Source organism: Heteronotia binoei, chromosome 20 (genome assembly GCF_032191835.1).
Source record: "Heteronotia binoei isolate CCM8104 ecotype False Entrance Well chromosome 20, APGP_CSIRO_Hbin_v1, whole genome shotgun sequence".
Taxonomy (NCBI): domain Eukaryota; kingdom Metazoa; phylum Chordata; class Lepidosauria; order Squamata; family Gekkonidae; genus Heteronotia; species Heteronotia binoei.
This window is the reverse complement of record NC_083242.1, coordinates 35,040,487-35,057,333: the sequence shown is the minus strand read 5'-3', so window position 1 is coordinate 35,057,333 and position 16,847 is coordinate 35,040,487. Positions and strand designations below refer to the sequence as shown.

The window sequence follows — 16,847 nt, the reverse complement described above, 5'->3', positions numbered from 1 at the left end:
TGTGGGAAATCACTGACCCCGGGGGCAAGGCCAGTTAAGCGATCTTTACCTCGCTTTGAATGAGTCCTGCTGAATTTTTGGCATACAAATTGCAGTGTCCTATCAACCCAAAGGGAGACTGCAGCCAGGAAATCAGGAGGAGATAGAGGCTGGGAAGTGCAGCTATGCAGAAGGAGGAGGAGGAAGAGGAAGAGGAAGAAGAAGACTGCAGATTTATACCCTGCCCTTCTCTTTGAATCAGAGACTCAGAGTGGCTTACAATCTCCTTTATCTTCCTCCCCCCACAACAGACACCCTGTGAGGTAGGTGGGGCTGGAGAGCCTGTTTGGTGTAGTGATTAAGTGTGCGGACTCTTATCTGGGAGAACCGGGTTTGATTCCCCACTCTTCCACTTGCACCTGCTTGGAATGGCCTTGGGTCAGCCATCGCTCTCTTATCTGGGAGAACCGGGTTTGATTCCCCACTTCTCCACTTGCACCTGCTGGAATGGCCTTGGGTCAGCCATAGCTCTCTTATCTGGGAGAACCGGGTTTGAATCCTCCCTCCTCCACTTGCACCTGCTGGAATGGCCTTGGGTCAGCCATAGCTCTGGCAGAGGTTGTCCTTGAAAGGGCAGCTGCTGTGAGAGCCCTCTCCAGCCCCAGCCACCTCACAGGGTGACTGTTGTGGGGGAGGAAGGTAAAGGAGATTGTGAGCCGCTCTGAGACTCTTCGGAGTGGAGGGCAGGATATAAATCCAATATCATCTTCTTCTTCTTCTACAACAGCTGCCCTTTCAAGAACAACTCTTGCGAGGGCTATGGCTGACCCAAGGCCATTCCAGCAGGTGCAAGTGGAGGAGTAGAGAATCAAACCCGGTTCTCCCAGATAAGAGAGGTATGGCTGACCCAAGGCCATTCCAGCAGCTGCAAGTGGAGGAGTGGGGAATCAAACCCTGTTCTCCCAGATAAGAGAGCTGTGGCTGACCCAAGGCCATTCCAGCAGCTGCAAGTGGAGGAGAGGGGAATCAAACCCGGTTCTTCCAGATAAGAGAGCTCTGGCTGCCCTAAGGCCACTCCAGCACCTGCAAGTGGAGGAGTGGGGAATCAAACCCGGTTCTCCCAGATAAGAGAGCTCTGGCTGACCCAAGGCCATTCCAGCAGGTGCAAGTGGAGGAGTGGGGAATCAAACCCGGTTCTCCCAGATAAGAGAGCTCTGGCTGACCCAAGGCCATTCCAGCACCTGCAAGTGGAGAATCAAACCCGGTTCTCCCAGAAAAGAGTCAGCACACTTAACTACTACACCAAACCGTGGGCTGAGGATGTATTGCTGGTGAACAAGATCAAGTTAATTCATGCTGCCGTATTCCCCCTTGCTATGCATGGGTGTGAAAGTCAGACAGCGAAGACGGCTGACAGGGAGAAAATGGATTCCTTGGAAATGTGGTGTTGGAGGAGAATTTGACAGATGTGGACCACTAAAAAGATGAATCAGTGGTATAATGGATAGACAGTTGGGGGAAAGTCATGGCAACTTTGTTTTTATCCATGACAATGGAAATGAGATTACTACATGCACAGAACTAGAAATGCTCAACATGACCTACGAAAGAATGGCTGATTAAGATAACAGAGCTTGCGAAAGTTACTGCTCTGATCAGAGAAAAGACATTATCTACCTTTATTGCCAATCGGAATTAAATTTGCAATTGCACTTATAAAAGGTCAAGGTAGTCCCCTGTGCAAGCACCGAGTCGATACTGATCCATGGGGTGATGTTGCTTTCACAACGTTTTCATGGCAGACTTTTTACGGGGTGGTTTTGCCACTGCCTTCCCCAGTCATCGACGCTTTCCACCCAGCAAGCTGGGCTCTCATTTGACCAACCTTGGAAGGATGGAAGGCTGAGTCAACCTGGAGCCGGCTATCTGAACCCAGCTTCCGCCAGGATCAAACTCAGGTCGTGAGCAGAAAGCAGAAGTACTGCAGCTTTACCACTCTGCGTCACGGGGCTCCTAATTTTACTCATGCATTGCAATTTTACTTTTACTTTGAAGTCTTTTCTTTAAATTTCTTAATATATATATTTTTCTTTTTCCCCTTCTCATTCATATATCTTTTTTTGTTTTATTATTTCCCTGTTACAAAATTCTCAATAAAGTTATTTCGTTAAAAGACACATCAATGAGTGCTAGATCAAATCGAACCTGAATTCTCCCTAGAAGCTACAATGACTAAACTGAGGCTAGAGGCAAGGGGGAAGCTGTGTTTGTCTGAAGCAGGAGAACAACGTTTGAGTACCGCGGCACCTTTAAGACCAACAAAGTTCTATAAGCTTTCATGTGCATGCATGATATCTAAAGAAGTGTTGTTCAGTCGCACCCCGTGGAGAAAGTCACGCCAGGCCCTCCTGTCTTCCACCATCCTCCAAAGTCCACTCAAATTCGTGTTGGTTGAATCAGTAACGCTGTCCAGCCATCTCCTCTTTTGCCATCCCCTTCTTCTTTTGCCTTCTGTCTTTCCCAGCACCAGTATTGTTCTTTGCAGCATCGGACAGTTCTTTCACCATCAGACACATCCACAGCTGAGCCTCCTTTCGGCTTTGGCCCAGCCGCTTCACTCTTTCTGGGGTTACTTGGACTTGCCCTCCGCTCTTCCCCAGTAGCCAGTTTGGTGTAGTGGTTAAGTGTGCGGACTCTTATCTGGGAGAACCGGGTTTGATTCCCCACTCCTCCACTTGCACCAGCTGGAATGACCTTGGGTCAGCCGTAGCTCTCTTATCTGGGAGAACCGGGTTTGATTCCCCACTCCTCCACTTGCAGCTGCTGGAATGGCCTTGGGTCAGTCAGAGCTCTCTTATCTGGGAGAACCGGGTTTGATTCCCCACTCCTCCACTTGCAGCTGCTGGAATGGCCTTGGGTCGGCCAGAGCTCTCTTATCTGGGAGAACCGGGTTTGATTCCCCACTCCTCCACTTGCAGCTGCTGGAATGGCCTTGAGTCAGCCAGAGCTCTCTTATCTGGGAGAACCGGGTTTGATTCCCCACTCCTCCACTTGCAGCTGCTGGAATGGCCTTGGGTTAGCCATAGTCCTCATCGGAGTTGTCCTTGAAAGGGCAGCTGCTGTGAGAGTTCTCTTAGCCCCACCCACCTCACAGGGTGTCTATTGTGGGGGAGGAAGGGAAAGGAGATGGTGAGCCGCTCTGAGACTCTGCGATTCAGAGTGTGGGGCAGGATATAAATTCAATATCATCATCATCTTCTTCTTCTTCTTCTTCTGGGAGTCATGGCGACCCCTGACCCCTAATGGAGGCCGGAAGGATATTCAGGGAGGTGGCTGAATAAAGCCTGCCCCTGTCTCCTAACTTCTGGTATTCCAAGGAGGTCTCCCAATAATTGGATGGTTGGGAGGTCATTAAGTTCATAGGGTCGTCATAAGTCAGAAATGACTTGAGAGCATGTGGCACACACTTGCGCTCAGTAGAGAAAGCCCTTAACAAACCGCTCCAGTGGCCAGCGTGTGCTTCAAAGCATTTCCTCACCCCTTGCATTGGAATTCTCCAGCTCTGTAAGCAAAAGCAGCCCTGGGGTAGGTGGTAACGGCAAACCGTGATGCTCTCCTTGGCCAGGAAATGGTCCTGCAGTGGGGGGAAGAGCCAGGACACCTCCAGGAACCGGTTAGGGAGGCCACAGGGGCTGTATCCACACGGAGGTTCTGGTTTCCTGGTGTGCTCCGATTTCAGAGCGGCTCAGCCAGAAAACAGCATTACTGTTCCCCTTTTAAAAACTGAACAATGGAGGAGTCGGGAAGACAAGGGCCTCCGTAATCCCCTTTGCACCAAGAAACATTCCAGGCAAATTTCCCCCGTTAGTCATTGCTTTGCGTTTCCTCATTTGGAAGGAGAAGACAACAAAAAATACCCCTCGGTTGGGAAACCCAAGATAAATCCAGGCAGGTCTTGATTCTACCCGGCAACCCAAACAAATACAAACCAAAAGAGGAAATGGTGACGCCAACCGATGCTCCCTCTAAGCTGCAGAGTCTTGTGAGCAAAAATTCTACTTTGTGAGCTACTGGCATGAAAGTTGCGAGCTCCTGCATCAATTCTTGAGCTCTGGGGCCATCCTTCCTGAGCGAAGACAAAAATGTGTGAGCTGGAGGCTAAAACACTGTGAGCTAGCTCACGCCAACTCAGCTTAGAGGGAACGCTGGTGCCAACAGGTTTCCTTGCCGTGAGCACTTCCATGTTGAATCCAGGCCTGTGTGGTGCTTTTGTAACAGATGAAGCAGTTGGCATACTAATCCAGTATGTTGTGTCTGGGAAACTTACAAGTAGGCTTTCTCACCCTGAGATATGTTGTGTGCTTGGTACCAAGGCCGACTACTCTCAGAGAGTATTGCTCTAGGCTGCAGCTGGCTTGGACTGGAACTGAAAGAGGGAAGGGAGTGGGGAACATCTCACTGGCAGGAAAAGGCACTTTTAACTCAAATGTATAATGGTCTGGATTGGCCTATATAATTATTTAGAAGAAGTCCCATGGAGCAGAGTGGTAAAGCTGCAGTACTGCAGTCCAAGCTCTGCTCACAGCCTGATTTTGATCCCGGAGGAAGCCGGGTTCAGGTAGCCGGCTCCAGGTCGACTCAGCCTTCCATCCGTCCGAGGTCGGTCAAATGAGTCCCCATCTTGCTGGGGGAAAACCGTAGATGACTGGGGAAGGCAACGGCAAACCACCCCGTCAAAAGTCTGCCGTGAAAACGTTGTGATGCGATGTCACCCCGGAGTCGGAAATGACTGGTGCTTGCACAGGGGGACTACCTTTACCTTTTTTATATAATTACTTGTCTGCATCGACATTCTCGGTCATAGAATCATAGAGTCGGAAGGGACCTCCAGGGTCATCTAGTCCAACCCCCTGCACAATGCAGGAAACTCACAAACGCCTCCCCCTAAATTCGCAGGATCCTCATTGCTGTCAGAAGGCCGTCCAGCCTCTGTTTAATTTCCTATCAAGACGTAGTCCGCCCCTGTGACGCTTCATACAGTGAATAAACTATCTTGATTTTGCAATCATAGAAGTCACCATGCATGGAGATGGTTCAGGACTTAACGGGTTGGAAGGCGGGGGGGAGGGGCTATGGCTCAGCCTGACCCACCTAGACAATAGTGAGATCAGCGCCATCCAAGTTTCTCTTACCGCCGGGCATCAGTTCAATCACCAGCTTGGGGTAAGCGATGTTGGAGCATCCGACAGTGGCCCCACACACTCGAGCGCATTCGTTGGGGTCCACACAGCCGACGGCATCTGGAATGACAGACAAAAGACCAGTCCAGCTTAACAATTAGGCCAAGTAGGCACTAGCCTATAGCCCTTGTAGCCTTTAGGGGCCTCCTTCCCCAGTAGGCTTCCCAACCCTCCCGCCCTGGCGGGGGACCCCAGGATTTCCATCCTCTTCCCCCACTCCCAAAAAAACGGAAGCGGGGGGAGGGGGAGAAACGGAGCCAAGGAGCATGGTGAGCCGCCCCATCTCGGAGCGGGCCTCTTCTCCGCTTCACCATGGCTGCTCCTCCGAGATGGGTTCAGGCTGGGCCTATCTTGGAGGAGCAGCTGGGATGGGGCGGGGAGGGGGCGGCGGCGCGGCAGCATCGCCCGCTCCGCTTCGCCTCTGAGGTGGAGTCAGGGGGGGGCAGGCCAGGAGAGTGGCGGGCCACGAGTCTGGGTCCTTTTAGGACCCGGACTCGCAGCTCGCCGCGCTCCTGGCCCGCCTCCACCCTTCCCTTCTCTGGTTTCGCCTCGGAGGCGGAGCGGGGCGGGCGAAGCTGCTGCGCTGCCGCCTTTTCTCCGCTTCACCGTGGCTGCTCCTCCGAGATGGGCTCAGGCTGGGCCCATCTCGGAGGAGCGGCTGCGGTGGGGCGGGGAAGAGGCGGCAGCAGCGCGGCGACGTCGCCCGCTCCACTCCGCCTCTGGGGTGGAATCGGAGAAGGGGAGGGTGGAGGGAAGGAAGGCATTTAAAAAGTTGTGAGGTCCCTTTAATTGTGATGGACAGAACTCCCTTTGGAGTTCAATTGTGATTGTCACACCCTTGCTCCTAGCTCCACTCCAGTGTCTCCTGGCTCCACCCCCAAAGTCCCCAGATATTTCTGGAATTGGACTTGGCAATCCTATTCCCCAGTTTCTCCCCTGTTTGCAGCCCTCCCAGCTTGCACACACAGCCAGCAACTGAGCTGCTCTTTGCCCGACTTGCCTGGTGCGGCTGCTGCTGGCATTGTTACCAAGTTTGCCTCTCTCTACCTCTTCCCCACAGCTTTGTCAAAGGGGCTTTGGAGAAGGGGTCTGCAGGCTGCAGCAGGGCTCCAACTCTGAGATAATTTGTGGGGAGGCCCTCGAGATTTTGACTGCCTCAGGGCCTCCACAGGGTTTAATCCGGCACTGTGAGTTCCTGGCCACATGGAACACCCAGTCCAACCAGGTGAAGAAGTGCTGTTGCAGATGCAGTTAATGAAGCCGGAGAGCTTCGATTTAAAAAAAAAATCCCCTACAGTTGAATCTTCTTCCAGGGTTCTAGCTCCAGGGTTCCCAAAATGGTGCCCACTTTCCCTTTGCTGGCCTTGGCTAAGCGTTTTTAGAAAGTGGTTGGGGTCTGCAACCAGTGTCCCCTCTAAGCTGAGTTAGTGTGAGCTAGCTCACCATTTCTGGGCCTCCGGCTCACGCATTTTTTGTCTTCGCTCAGGAGAAAAGGGCCCAAAGCAAACCAATTTATGCATTAGCTCACAACTTGATTGCGAGTAGCTCGCGAGGTAGAATTTTTGCTCACGAGACTCCACAGCTTAGAGGAATTATTGCTTGCTATTGGCCACAGGAGACCGAAATCGGTGTGCAAACCAAAATAACATCATAACATAGGGCTGGTTGCAGCAATCCCTCACTCTTGGCTTGCAGGGATTTTTTTTTCTTCTTAAATCTGCTTGATCGTTCCCTGCACTAGAACTTCCTTTTCAGACTACGAATGCAGGGTCTGATCTAGCATGAGCAGCGTTGGCCTCCCTTTTCCTCTCTTGTTGCTGTGATGGATTCCAGCATTCCAAAATCTCTCTCCTTCTCCCTCTCTCCTTTCCTTCAATCCTATCTCGCCACTCCCCCTTTCCGTCAGTTTTTGGCTTCAGCCCCAGTTGAAGTTAAGCCTGACTTTGCTTAACTCTCTGTTATCTTTCCCAAATGCTAAAATTGAGATTGCAATCTCTTTAGGAGAGATCTCTGCTCTGAGGCCATTGTAGCTGCCCTGCCGGATTAGATCAAAGGTCATTCTAGTTTCGGGATCTTCTCTGGGAGCGGCCAGCCAGATATCTCCAGAAGGCCTATCCCACAGGGTACGGAGGTCCTGAACCTGTTGTTGTCCCCTCATAACTGGTCATCAGTAATCACTGACCATCGGAGTTCCATGTAGTTTTCGTGGCTGTTAGGCATTCGTTCGTTCATTCATTCATTCAAACATAAGAGAAGCCATGTTGGATCAGGCCAATGGCACATTCAGTCCAACACTCTGTGTCACATAAGAACATAAGAGAAGCCCTGTTGGATTAGGCCAATGGCCCATCCAGTCCAACACTCTGTGTCACATAAGAACATAAGAGAAGCCCTGTTGGATCAGGCCAGTGGCCCATCCAGTCCAACACTCTGTGTCACATAAGAACATAAGAGAAGCCCTGTTGGATCAGGCCAGTGGCCCATCCAGTCCAACACTCTGTGTCACATAAGAACATAAGAGAAGCCCTGTTGGATCAGGCCAGTGGCCCATCCAGTCCAACACTCTGTGTCACATAAGAACATAAGAGAAGCCCTGTTGGATCAGGCCAGTGGCCCATCCAGTCCAACACTCTGTGTCACATAAGAACATAAGAGAAGCCCTGTTGGATCAGGCCAATGGCCCATCCAGTCCAACACTCTGTGTCACATAAGAACATAAGAGAAGCCCTGTTGGATCAGGCCAGTGGCCCCTCCAGTCCAACACTCTGTGTCACATAAGAACATAAGAGAAGCCCTGTTGGATCAGGCCATTGGCCCATCCAGTCCAACACTCTGTCACATAAGAACATAAGAGAAGCCCTCTTGGATCAGGCCAATGGCACATTCAGTCCAACACTGTGTCACACAGTGGCCGAAAGAAGCAAGCACCATCAAGAGGTCCACCAGTAGAGACAAGACACTAGAAGCCCTCCCACTGTTGCCCCCCCAAGCACCTAGAATACAGAGCATCCCTGCCCCACACAGAGAGTTCCATCAATATCCTGCGGCTTATAGCCACTGATGGACTTCTGCTTCAGATGTTTACGTTTGTTTGTTCGTTCGTTCGTTCATTCATTCATTCGTTCATTGCCATTCATTGAGAACCAGTTTGGTGTAGGGTTAAGTGTGCGGGCTCTTATCTGGAAGAACCAGGTTTGATTCCCCACTCCTCCTCTTGCAGCTGCTGGAATGGCCTTGGGTTAGCCATAACTCTTGTAGGACTTGTCCTTGAAAGGGCAGCTGCTGTAAGAGCTCTCTCAGCCCCACCCGCCTCACTGGGTGTCTGTTGTGGGGGAAGGAGATAAAGGAGATTGTAAGCCGCTCTGAGACTCTGATTCAGAGAGAAGGGCAGGGTATAAATCTACAGTCTTCTTTCTCCCCAATGGGGAGCCAAAATAGCTTACACTGGCCCTCCCCTGCTCCATTTTATCCCCACCACGTCCCTGTGAGGTAGGTCAGGCTGCGAGGGAGTGAATGGCTAAAGGTGACTTCCATGGCAGAGTAGGAATTCGAACCCAGATCTCTCAGCGGTCAAAGGGTTGGACTGGGAGCTACAAGACTCAGATTCAAATCCCCACCAGCCACAAAAAGCACAGGGTGACCTTGAGGCCGTCTCGCTCAGCCTCAACTACCTCACAAGGTTGTTGTGAGCTTAAAATAGAGGAAGTGAGAGAAACAGAGGCACTGCCTGGAGTTCTATGGCAGAGGAAGAAGATACAAATATACTAAAATAAATATTGGGTAGCTGTGTTGGGCTCCAATGAAACAGCTAGACTGAAGACCAAAAAGATTTCCGGGGATATAAGCTACTGAAAGTTAAAGCTTCCTTGGTCAGATATTATTAATTAGATTGAAATGGAGATTTCTGTCTTTTTATCAGATATTTCTTGAATTTGACCTGGCAACCCTACCCAGAAGACAGGGGGGCAGCTGGGGAAATTCCTGGAGATTTAGGGGCAGCGTTTGGGGAGTAGAAGGAATTCAGTGGGGATGTGGTGTCACTCTAGGACTTCTGTTTCTTCTAGACTCTATTGTATACCACAGAGTCTGCCCTCTGAAGCTGCCACTTCCTCTGGGGGAGCTGATCTCCGTAGCACAAATATCAGTTGTAAATCTGGGACAACTGCGGGCCCCACATTATTTATTAACTTTGCTTATACCCTGCCTTCTCTCCCCATAATGCAGCTTACACCAATTCTCCTCTTTTCCATTTGATCATCACAACCACCCTGTGAGGTAGGCTAGGCTGAGAGTATGCGACTGGTCCAAGATCATGTAGCAAGCTTCCATGGCAGAGGGGATTCGAATCTGGATCTCCTAGAACTTTGCCTGACACTTTTCCTGCAAAGCGAGAAGAGGAAGAAGAGGGGTGCAGGAAACAAAAGAGTTGCCAGGACTGGGTTCAGAAATCCTGGAGAATTTTGGGGTGGAGTGTGTAGAGCAGGGGTGGCCAAACTGTGGCTTGGGAGCCACATGTGACTGTTTCACACACATTGTGTAGCTCTCAAACACCCACTCCCACCACCGCACTCCATCAGCCACCTTGGAGAAGGCAGTTTGGTGTAGTGGTTAAGTGTGCAGACTCTTAACTGGGAGAATTTGATTTGATTCCCCACTCCTCCACTTGCAGCTGCTGGAATGGCCTTGAGTTAACCATAGCTCTCACAGAGCTGTCCTTGAAAGGGCAGCTTCTGGGAGAGCCCTCTCAGCCCCACCCACCTCACAGGGTGTCTGCTGAGGGGGAAGAAGGGAAAGGAGATTGAGAGCTGCTCTGAAACTCTGAGATTCAGAGTGGAAGGCAGGGTAAAAACCCAGTAACAACTTCTTTAAATCACTTCTCCAAGTCAAGCCAGCCGGTGGCTTGGAGAATGCATTGAAAGTTAAAGTTGCTCATTTCCACCTCTCTCTCCCCTCTATTTGCCTGCCTGCCTTCCTTGCAGCTCCCAAACCTCTGACATTCATATCTTCCAGCTTTCAAACATCTGCCGTTTATTCTATGTGACTCTTACATTAAGCAAGTTTAGCTACCCTGGTATAGAGAGTGGGGTTTGGGTAGGGAAGGGAAGGGAATAATAAATGGGGAATAATGCCAGACCGCCCACCTTCCAAAGTAGTTGTTTTCTCCAAGTTAACTAATCTCTGTCTGGAAATTCCAGAGATCTCCAGCCACTGCCTGGGGCTGGCAACTCCAGAGAGGCAATTATCCTTCAGTCTCGCAATGGTTCATATCCGAAATTTCTCCCCCATGGTTCTCACACAGACATATTCCGGCTTCTCACATAGTCTGAGAGTCCCAGGTCTAATGGGTTGACGACTCCAGGTTCAGAAAATACCTGGAGATTGGAAAATATGTGGAGCCTTGGAGAGTGGCGTTTAGGGGCAGGAAGGACTTCGGTAATGCCATGCAGTCCACCTTCCAAAGCAGGAGGACTTCTGGTGTGCTGGTATCCTAAGAACGTGACGCCTGGCCCCACTGATGGACTTCCTGATGGCACCTGGGGTTTTTTTGCCACTGTGTGACAGTGTTAGACTGGATGGGTCATTGGCCTGATCCAACATGGCTTCTCTTATGTTCTTATGTCTGGAGCAGGGATGCTCTGTATTCTTGGTGCTGTGGGGGGGAAACAGTGGGAGGGCTTCTAGTGTCCTGAATCCACTGATGGACCTCCTGATCCACTGATGGACCTCCTGGGTTTTTTGGCCACTGTGTGACACAGAGTGTTGGACTAGATGGGCCATTGGCCTGATCCAACAGGGCTTCTCTTATGTTCTTATGTGACACAGAGTGTTCGACTGGATGGGCCACTGGCCTGATCCAACATGGCTTATCTTATGTTCTTATGTGACACAGAGTGCTGGACTGGAGGGGCCACTGGCCTGATCCAACAGGGCTTCTCTTATGTTCTTCTGTGACACAGAGTGTTGGACTGGAGGAGCCACTGGCCTGATCCAACAGGGCTTATCTTATGTTCTTCTGTGACACAGAGTGTTGGACTGGAGGGGCCACTGGCCTGATCCAACAGGGCTTCTCTTATGTTCTTATGTGACACAGAGTGCTGGACTGGAGGGGCCACTGGCCTGATCCAACAGGGCTTCTCTTATGTTCTTCTGTGACACAGAGTGTTGGACTGGAGGAGCCACTGGCCTGATCCAACATGGCTTCTCTTATGTTCATTTTCTCTAGGAGGAATGGAATAATTTTTTTCAATACAGAAATAAGTGACTCATGTAGTCTACAGATCCATTGTAATTCCAGGAGATCTCCAGCCCCCAACCTGGAGGTTTGGCAACCAAATTGAAAACCACGGTAGAAAAAAGCACAGCCTTCAGGACAGAGTCGTTCACACTATTCCCTTAAACGTACTTTCACATCTGTTAGCTACATGAAGAAAAGTCTGTGAACTGCATTGAAAGCGGATAGGGACTGCTGTCTTTTTGCAATATTTTTTTTATGCGTTCCAGGAGCTATGAAGATTCACTTAAGGAAGAGGAAGGGAGATATTTATGTTGTCAATATTTTGAACTGGAATAATTTTGATGTCTGCTTTGTACTCTGTGTTTTGAAGTTCTGTGTTTGTTTGTTTTTTGGGGAATATGATCAGTTTTGCTTCAAGCTATTCACAGATGTGAAAGTACTGGAAGAGAAGAGCGTGAACGGTTCTCTCGCGAAGGCCGTGCCCTTTTCTCCACCCTGGCCTGGAAGTTGGCAACCCTCTGCTGCAAAACAAACACCGCTTCTACTTGACATGACGAAACCAGGCCCGGCTCGTCCCTCCCCGCCTTGGCCCGGCCCGCTTGACCCAGCCAGCTCCAATGAGTCAGTTTCCTGCCTTTCCCTCTAGAGCCAAAGGTGTGCACAGCTTTTGACACACGCTGTTGAAGGAGTTAACAGCCGGCTGGGCAGAAACAGGGGCCGATCCGCGAGGCGGTGCAGCGCATGAGAGCGGGTGGGGCAAGGAGGAGCCAATTACTCAAGCTGTCTTTTTTTTTCTTTCTCTTCCCCCTCTTCCCTTCCCCTCCTCTCCGAACATACTTCTGATTTCTCATTGCTGGCTGATACCTGCCCGGCTGCTCAGCGGCAAAAGCTTTCAGCAGACCCGGCAACCCGAGACGATCCCAGAGCTGAAAGCAGAAAGAAGCCATCAGGTTGTCAGGAAAAAGACCTAACCCTGTTTTCGCACTGTTGGAAGGCACCGCATACCGGTGCAAATCTGAAATCGCTGCTGTTGAATTCAAGTTCCGGTAAGAGCAGTGCCTCTCTGACTCGCCTTGTTGGGCTACATCCCATGGAGAGCTGGGAAGCAAAAGTCAAACCTGAAGGAAGCCGACTTTCCGAGGGCTAGAGGGCAAGGGTCAAACAGGGTCTTCAAAGCTGAAGGAAATTCTTAAGCCAGGTGGGTTTTTTTAATGCTGACATTCCGGCGCATTCCGGCCGCTTCCAGGAGTTTTGAGAGAGAAACTTGACCAAGACTTATCCCTCGCGCCCCCACATCTGTACTCCTCCGCTGAGATGAGGTAACCAGGAACTCCAAAACCCACTTCAAAAGCCAGCTGAGTGAGGATCAAAGGAGGAAAAAGTATTAGTGGGATCATAGGTGTGAATTTGCACATAAAGGAGGGATTGAATTTGCTGCTAGCTGCTTGACTCAGGGATATGCAATACTAAATTATTATTTTTTTAAGACTGGGCAAATAGCCACCTTGTTTTTATTTATTGCTTTGGGACTAGCACTGTGGGATCGGGACCCTCTGCTCTCGCGTCAGTAGCCATGGCTTTCTCACAGGTCCAGTGTTTGGATGACAGTCACGTCAACTGGCGATCGAGCGAGTCCAAGCCTGAATTCTTCTACAGCGAAGAGCAGAGGTTGGCTTTGGAAGCCTTGGTCTCCAAAGGCCCTGAAGCCTTCTATGAAGTCCTCAAGAAAGAGAATATCCGGGACTTCCTTTCTGAACTGGAGCTTAAAAAGATTCTGGATACACTGGAGACATATGACCCGGGTTCGGAATATACCCCCCACGGAGACAAGAACGGAGATGTCAGCAGCCAAAATGGGGAGCAAGATCCGTTGCCCTCTCTGGCGTATTGGCCAGAGAAGTCCGACCGATCCATCCCTCAGCTAGACCTCGGGTGGCCAGAGAGCGTCGCATACCGGGGAGTGACACGGGCCACTGTCTACATGCAGCCCCCCATCGACTGTCAACCCCACATCAAAGAGGTGGTCCGCAAGATGATCTTTCAAGCGCAGAAGGTGAGTTGTGCCCCTTTTGACGTATCAGGTTTTTTGAGTTGTGCCCCTTTTGACGTATTGGTTTTTCCGAGTTGCGCCCCTTTTGACGTATCGGTTTTTCCGAGTTGTGCCCCTTTTGACATGTCAGTTTTTCTTTTGGGGGGTGGAACGCGAGAAGCATGGTTAGATGATTCCTCTCCTGAGTTTGCCTAGAGGATGTTCCCTAGACATGTCTGGTCTGTTTGGGAATGAGGTCATTACACTGGGAGTTGACGCCAATTTCCCCCGTGTTGGATGACAAGGGCCCAGCCGGCACCCATCCAGTTACCTAAAGAAATCATAGGGGTAGTTGGATAGGTTTGAACGATGACTGGTTGAAAAATATGGGTGGCGCGTGACTGAATCATCCCCAGCCTAACTTTCTTGTCTCAGATCTTAGCTTCCTTCTTTTGAAGGTGTTAGGGCCGTTGTCTGTACTTGCACAGGAGAAGGGATGGAAAGACAGGACTTGTTCCAGTAAATGCCAAGGCTTACGAGACTTTGAAGTTTTTGTATCAGCACAGATCCAACACAAACCAAGTTAACAGCCCGGCCTGGGAAGCCGTTTGCACAGTTCTCTCCCTGTTTCCCCGCCGCCATTCTATTTGTGATTTAATTTTTAATGCGCCAAGGCACAGGGGGTTGAATCTAGTAGGAAAGTGGCACCTTCCCACCTGGAAACCCCACTCCCTCGTTCCAGGAGAGCGGGGACAATCAGTGCCCACTCAGCAACAGAGGCACTCTTCATATGCTCCGTGATGCTGTCATCACCTCAGGGGGTACACAACAGTCGGCATCTTTCTAAAGTCAGTCACATACCCACCAGGATTATAACACTCCATAAAACTAAAGCCTTCCTGTTTAAGGGGACTGATTTTTCTTGGCCGAAGCATGGGAAATGGGGTCGTAGATTAAACCGGAGCTGAAATAAAGGCCTTTCAGTTATTCCTAGTGAAGGCCTACTTGAGGTTAGCTGGAATGAGAGAGCCTCTCTTGATATACTTTGAGTTACTTGCTCTGTCCTGTTACATGATTCCGTTAAGCAATAGGTTTATTTATCCATTCCATGTTTCACCCTGGCTTTCCTCTAAAGAGTTCAGGCTCACAGTTCCCCCCTATTTAATTGTCACAACAACCCTGTCAGGTGGGCTAGGCTGAGAGAAACTGGCTGAAGGTCACCCTCTGAGGCTGTGACTTGTGGGAAGGGGAAAGAATGAGTCTTTGGCCCTTCTCCCAAACTGAAAATCAACATCCCCCAAATTACTTTTACCTCAACCTGGGCAAAACTTCCTCCGCTCCCATTTATCCTCACAACAACCCTGTGAGGTATGCGAGGCCAAAAGTGTGTGACTGGTCCAAGGTCACCCAGTGAGTTTCCATAGCACAAGCGGGGATTCGAACTCGGAGTCTTCCAGATCCTAGTCTTCTAACCACTGTGCCACACTGTCTCCCGCCATAAGGAAAGCCAGGCACTGTTAACAGCAGGGAGAGGGCAGTAGTTATTGCCTGGGGTCTTCCCATGCTGCAGTTGAAGAACGAGCCCTATCCAGTGGCTTCCCAGCCTCAGTTTGATGTCTGCAAAATGGGCGTAACACTGACCGATCTCTCAGGCTGTTGTAAGACAAAGCAAGCTAACCACCCCCACCCCCAAAAAACCTCCTGCAAGGCATTGTGCTAGTAAAATTACAAAAATAATCTACTTCTTTTTTTAAAAAAAAAACAAGCAATGGTTATCTCAGCCCAGACTGCAGCCGCGGTCATTTTGTCCTGACTTAAAATAGATGTGGGAGGGAAGGCAGCATGTTATAGCCTGATCTTGTCAGATTTTGGAAGCTGGCACTCAGATGGGAGACCACCAAGGAAGGCTCTGCAGAGGAAGGCAAAGGCCAACTATCTCTGCCTCTCACTTGCCTTGAAAACCCCTTGCGGGGTTTGCCATAAGCCACTCATCAGATGTCAGAAGCGAAGTGGGGTTGGTACTCGGAAGGGTGACCACCAAGGAAGGCTCTGCAGAGGAAGGCAATGGCAAACTCTGTAGAAGAAGGCAATGGCTTCTCACTTGCCTGGAAAGCCCCTTGCGGGGTTTGCCATAAGCCTCTCATCCGATGTCAGAAGCGAAGTGGAGTTGGTACTTGGAAGGGAGACCACCAAGGAAGGCTCTGCAGGGGAAGGCAATGGCAAACTCTGTAGAAGAAGGCAATGGCTTCTCACTTGCCTGGAAAGCCCCTGGCTGGGTTTGCCATAAGCCTCTCATCAGATGTCAGAAGCGAAGTGGAGTTGGTACTTGGAAGGGAGACCACCAAGGAAGGCTCTGCAGGGGAAGGCAATGGCAAACTCTGTAGAAGAAGGCAATGGCTTCTCACTTGCCTGGAAAGCCCCTGGCTGGGTTTGCCATAAGCCTCTCATCAGATGTCAGAAGCGAAACGGGGTCGGTACTTGGAAGGGAGACCACCAAGGAAGGCTCTGCAGAGGAAGGCCATGGCCAACCCCTCTGCTTCTCACTCGCCTCGAAAGCCACTGCCTGGGGTTGCCATTAGTCGGCTGTAAGTTGACACCACTTGGATATGTAAGGCAAGCAGTTGAGACCGGAGCAGTATCTCTACATACTTTATGGCAGAAATTGCAGCTCAATAACCAGCCACAGCTGCCGGGAAACGCAAGCGTTTCTGCAAGGTGACGCTGTCCCAGAAAGAGACCGTGTCAATCACAAAGCGTTGGGCAGTGAGAAGCATAACTGGGAAACTGTCAAAAGGAGTCAACAAGGAGGTCGTTGCATGGGACGCTGAAGGACAGTGCGGCCGCCAAAGCGACAGACGGAAGGAAGGCTGGTTTGCATAGGGGGGATCATCGGTTTTCCCCCCAGGCAAATTTCTCCAAAGCAACGGATGGAAGTGCTCGCGCATGCAGACACACCATCAAGCCACATGCATGAACAAAACCATTTTGCAGCTAAGGTTGTGTGCATGTAAAGCAGTGGCCAACAACCTTTGTGGCCCTGGGGACCGGCCCCAGGCCCGGCCCACCCACGGTGGCCCCAGGACCAGCAGGGTGGGGGCACCAAATTCAGCCTCCCCCCTGCCCCCCCACGGCACCTCCTCCCTCTTCCGTTTTCACAAATTTAAGTCCAGGGAAGGGGCAGTGAAGCGCCTCCCCGGCTCTTTAAAGGTGGACCCCACCCCTGTCGATCAGTTGATCGATCGGTGGAGGGAACCGCGACAGCAGCGGTGAGCAACCCGCTGAAAAAGCCGCACTGCCCTTGCCTCCTCCCCACTGCCTCCTCCCCACTGCAACACTGCAGGGGGGTGGAGCAATGGGTCTGCAC

General features: G+C 50.8%; 2 protein-coding genes across 4 annotated transcripts in view; one reads left to right on the top strand and one right to left on the bottom strand.

Moving 5' to 3' along the window:
- Positions 1–16,847, bottom strand: part of SLC5A10 (solute carrier family 5 member 10) — a 185,964-nt gene that overhangs the window by 43,103 nt on the left and 126,014 nt on the right. Inside the window, exon 10 of the mRNA XM_060260687.1 lies at positions 5,172–5,279. Coding sequence (XP_060116670.1) covers positions 5,172–5,279 — 108 coding nt within the window. The remainder of the gene's footprint in view (positions 1–5,171; positions 5,280–16,847) is intronic.
- FAM83G (family with sequence similarity 83 member G) overlaps positions 12,874–16,847 on the top strand; it is a 76,589-nt gene continuing 72,615 nt past the window's right edge. For all 3 annotated transcript variants that reach the window (XM_060260684.1, XM_060260685.1, XM_060260683.1), the window contains exon 1: positions 12,874–13,507. In XM_060260684.1, the coding sequence (XP_060116667.1) occupies positions 13,028–13,507 (480 nt within the window). In that variant the 5' untranslated portion in view covers positions 12,874–13,027. The remainder of the gene's footprint in view (positions 13,508–16,847) is intronic.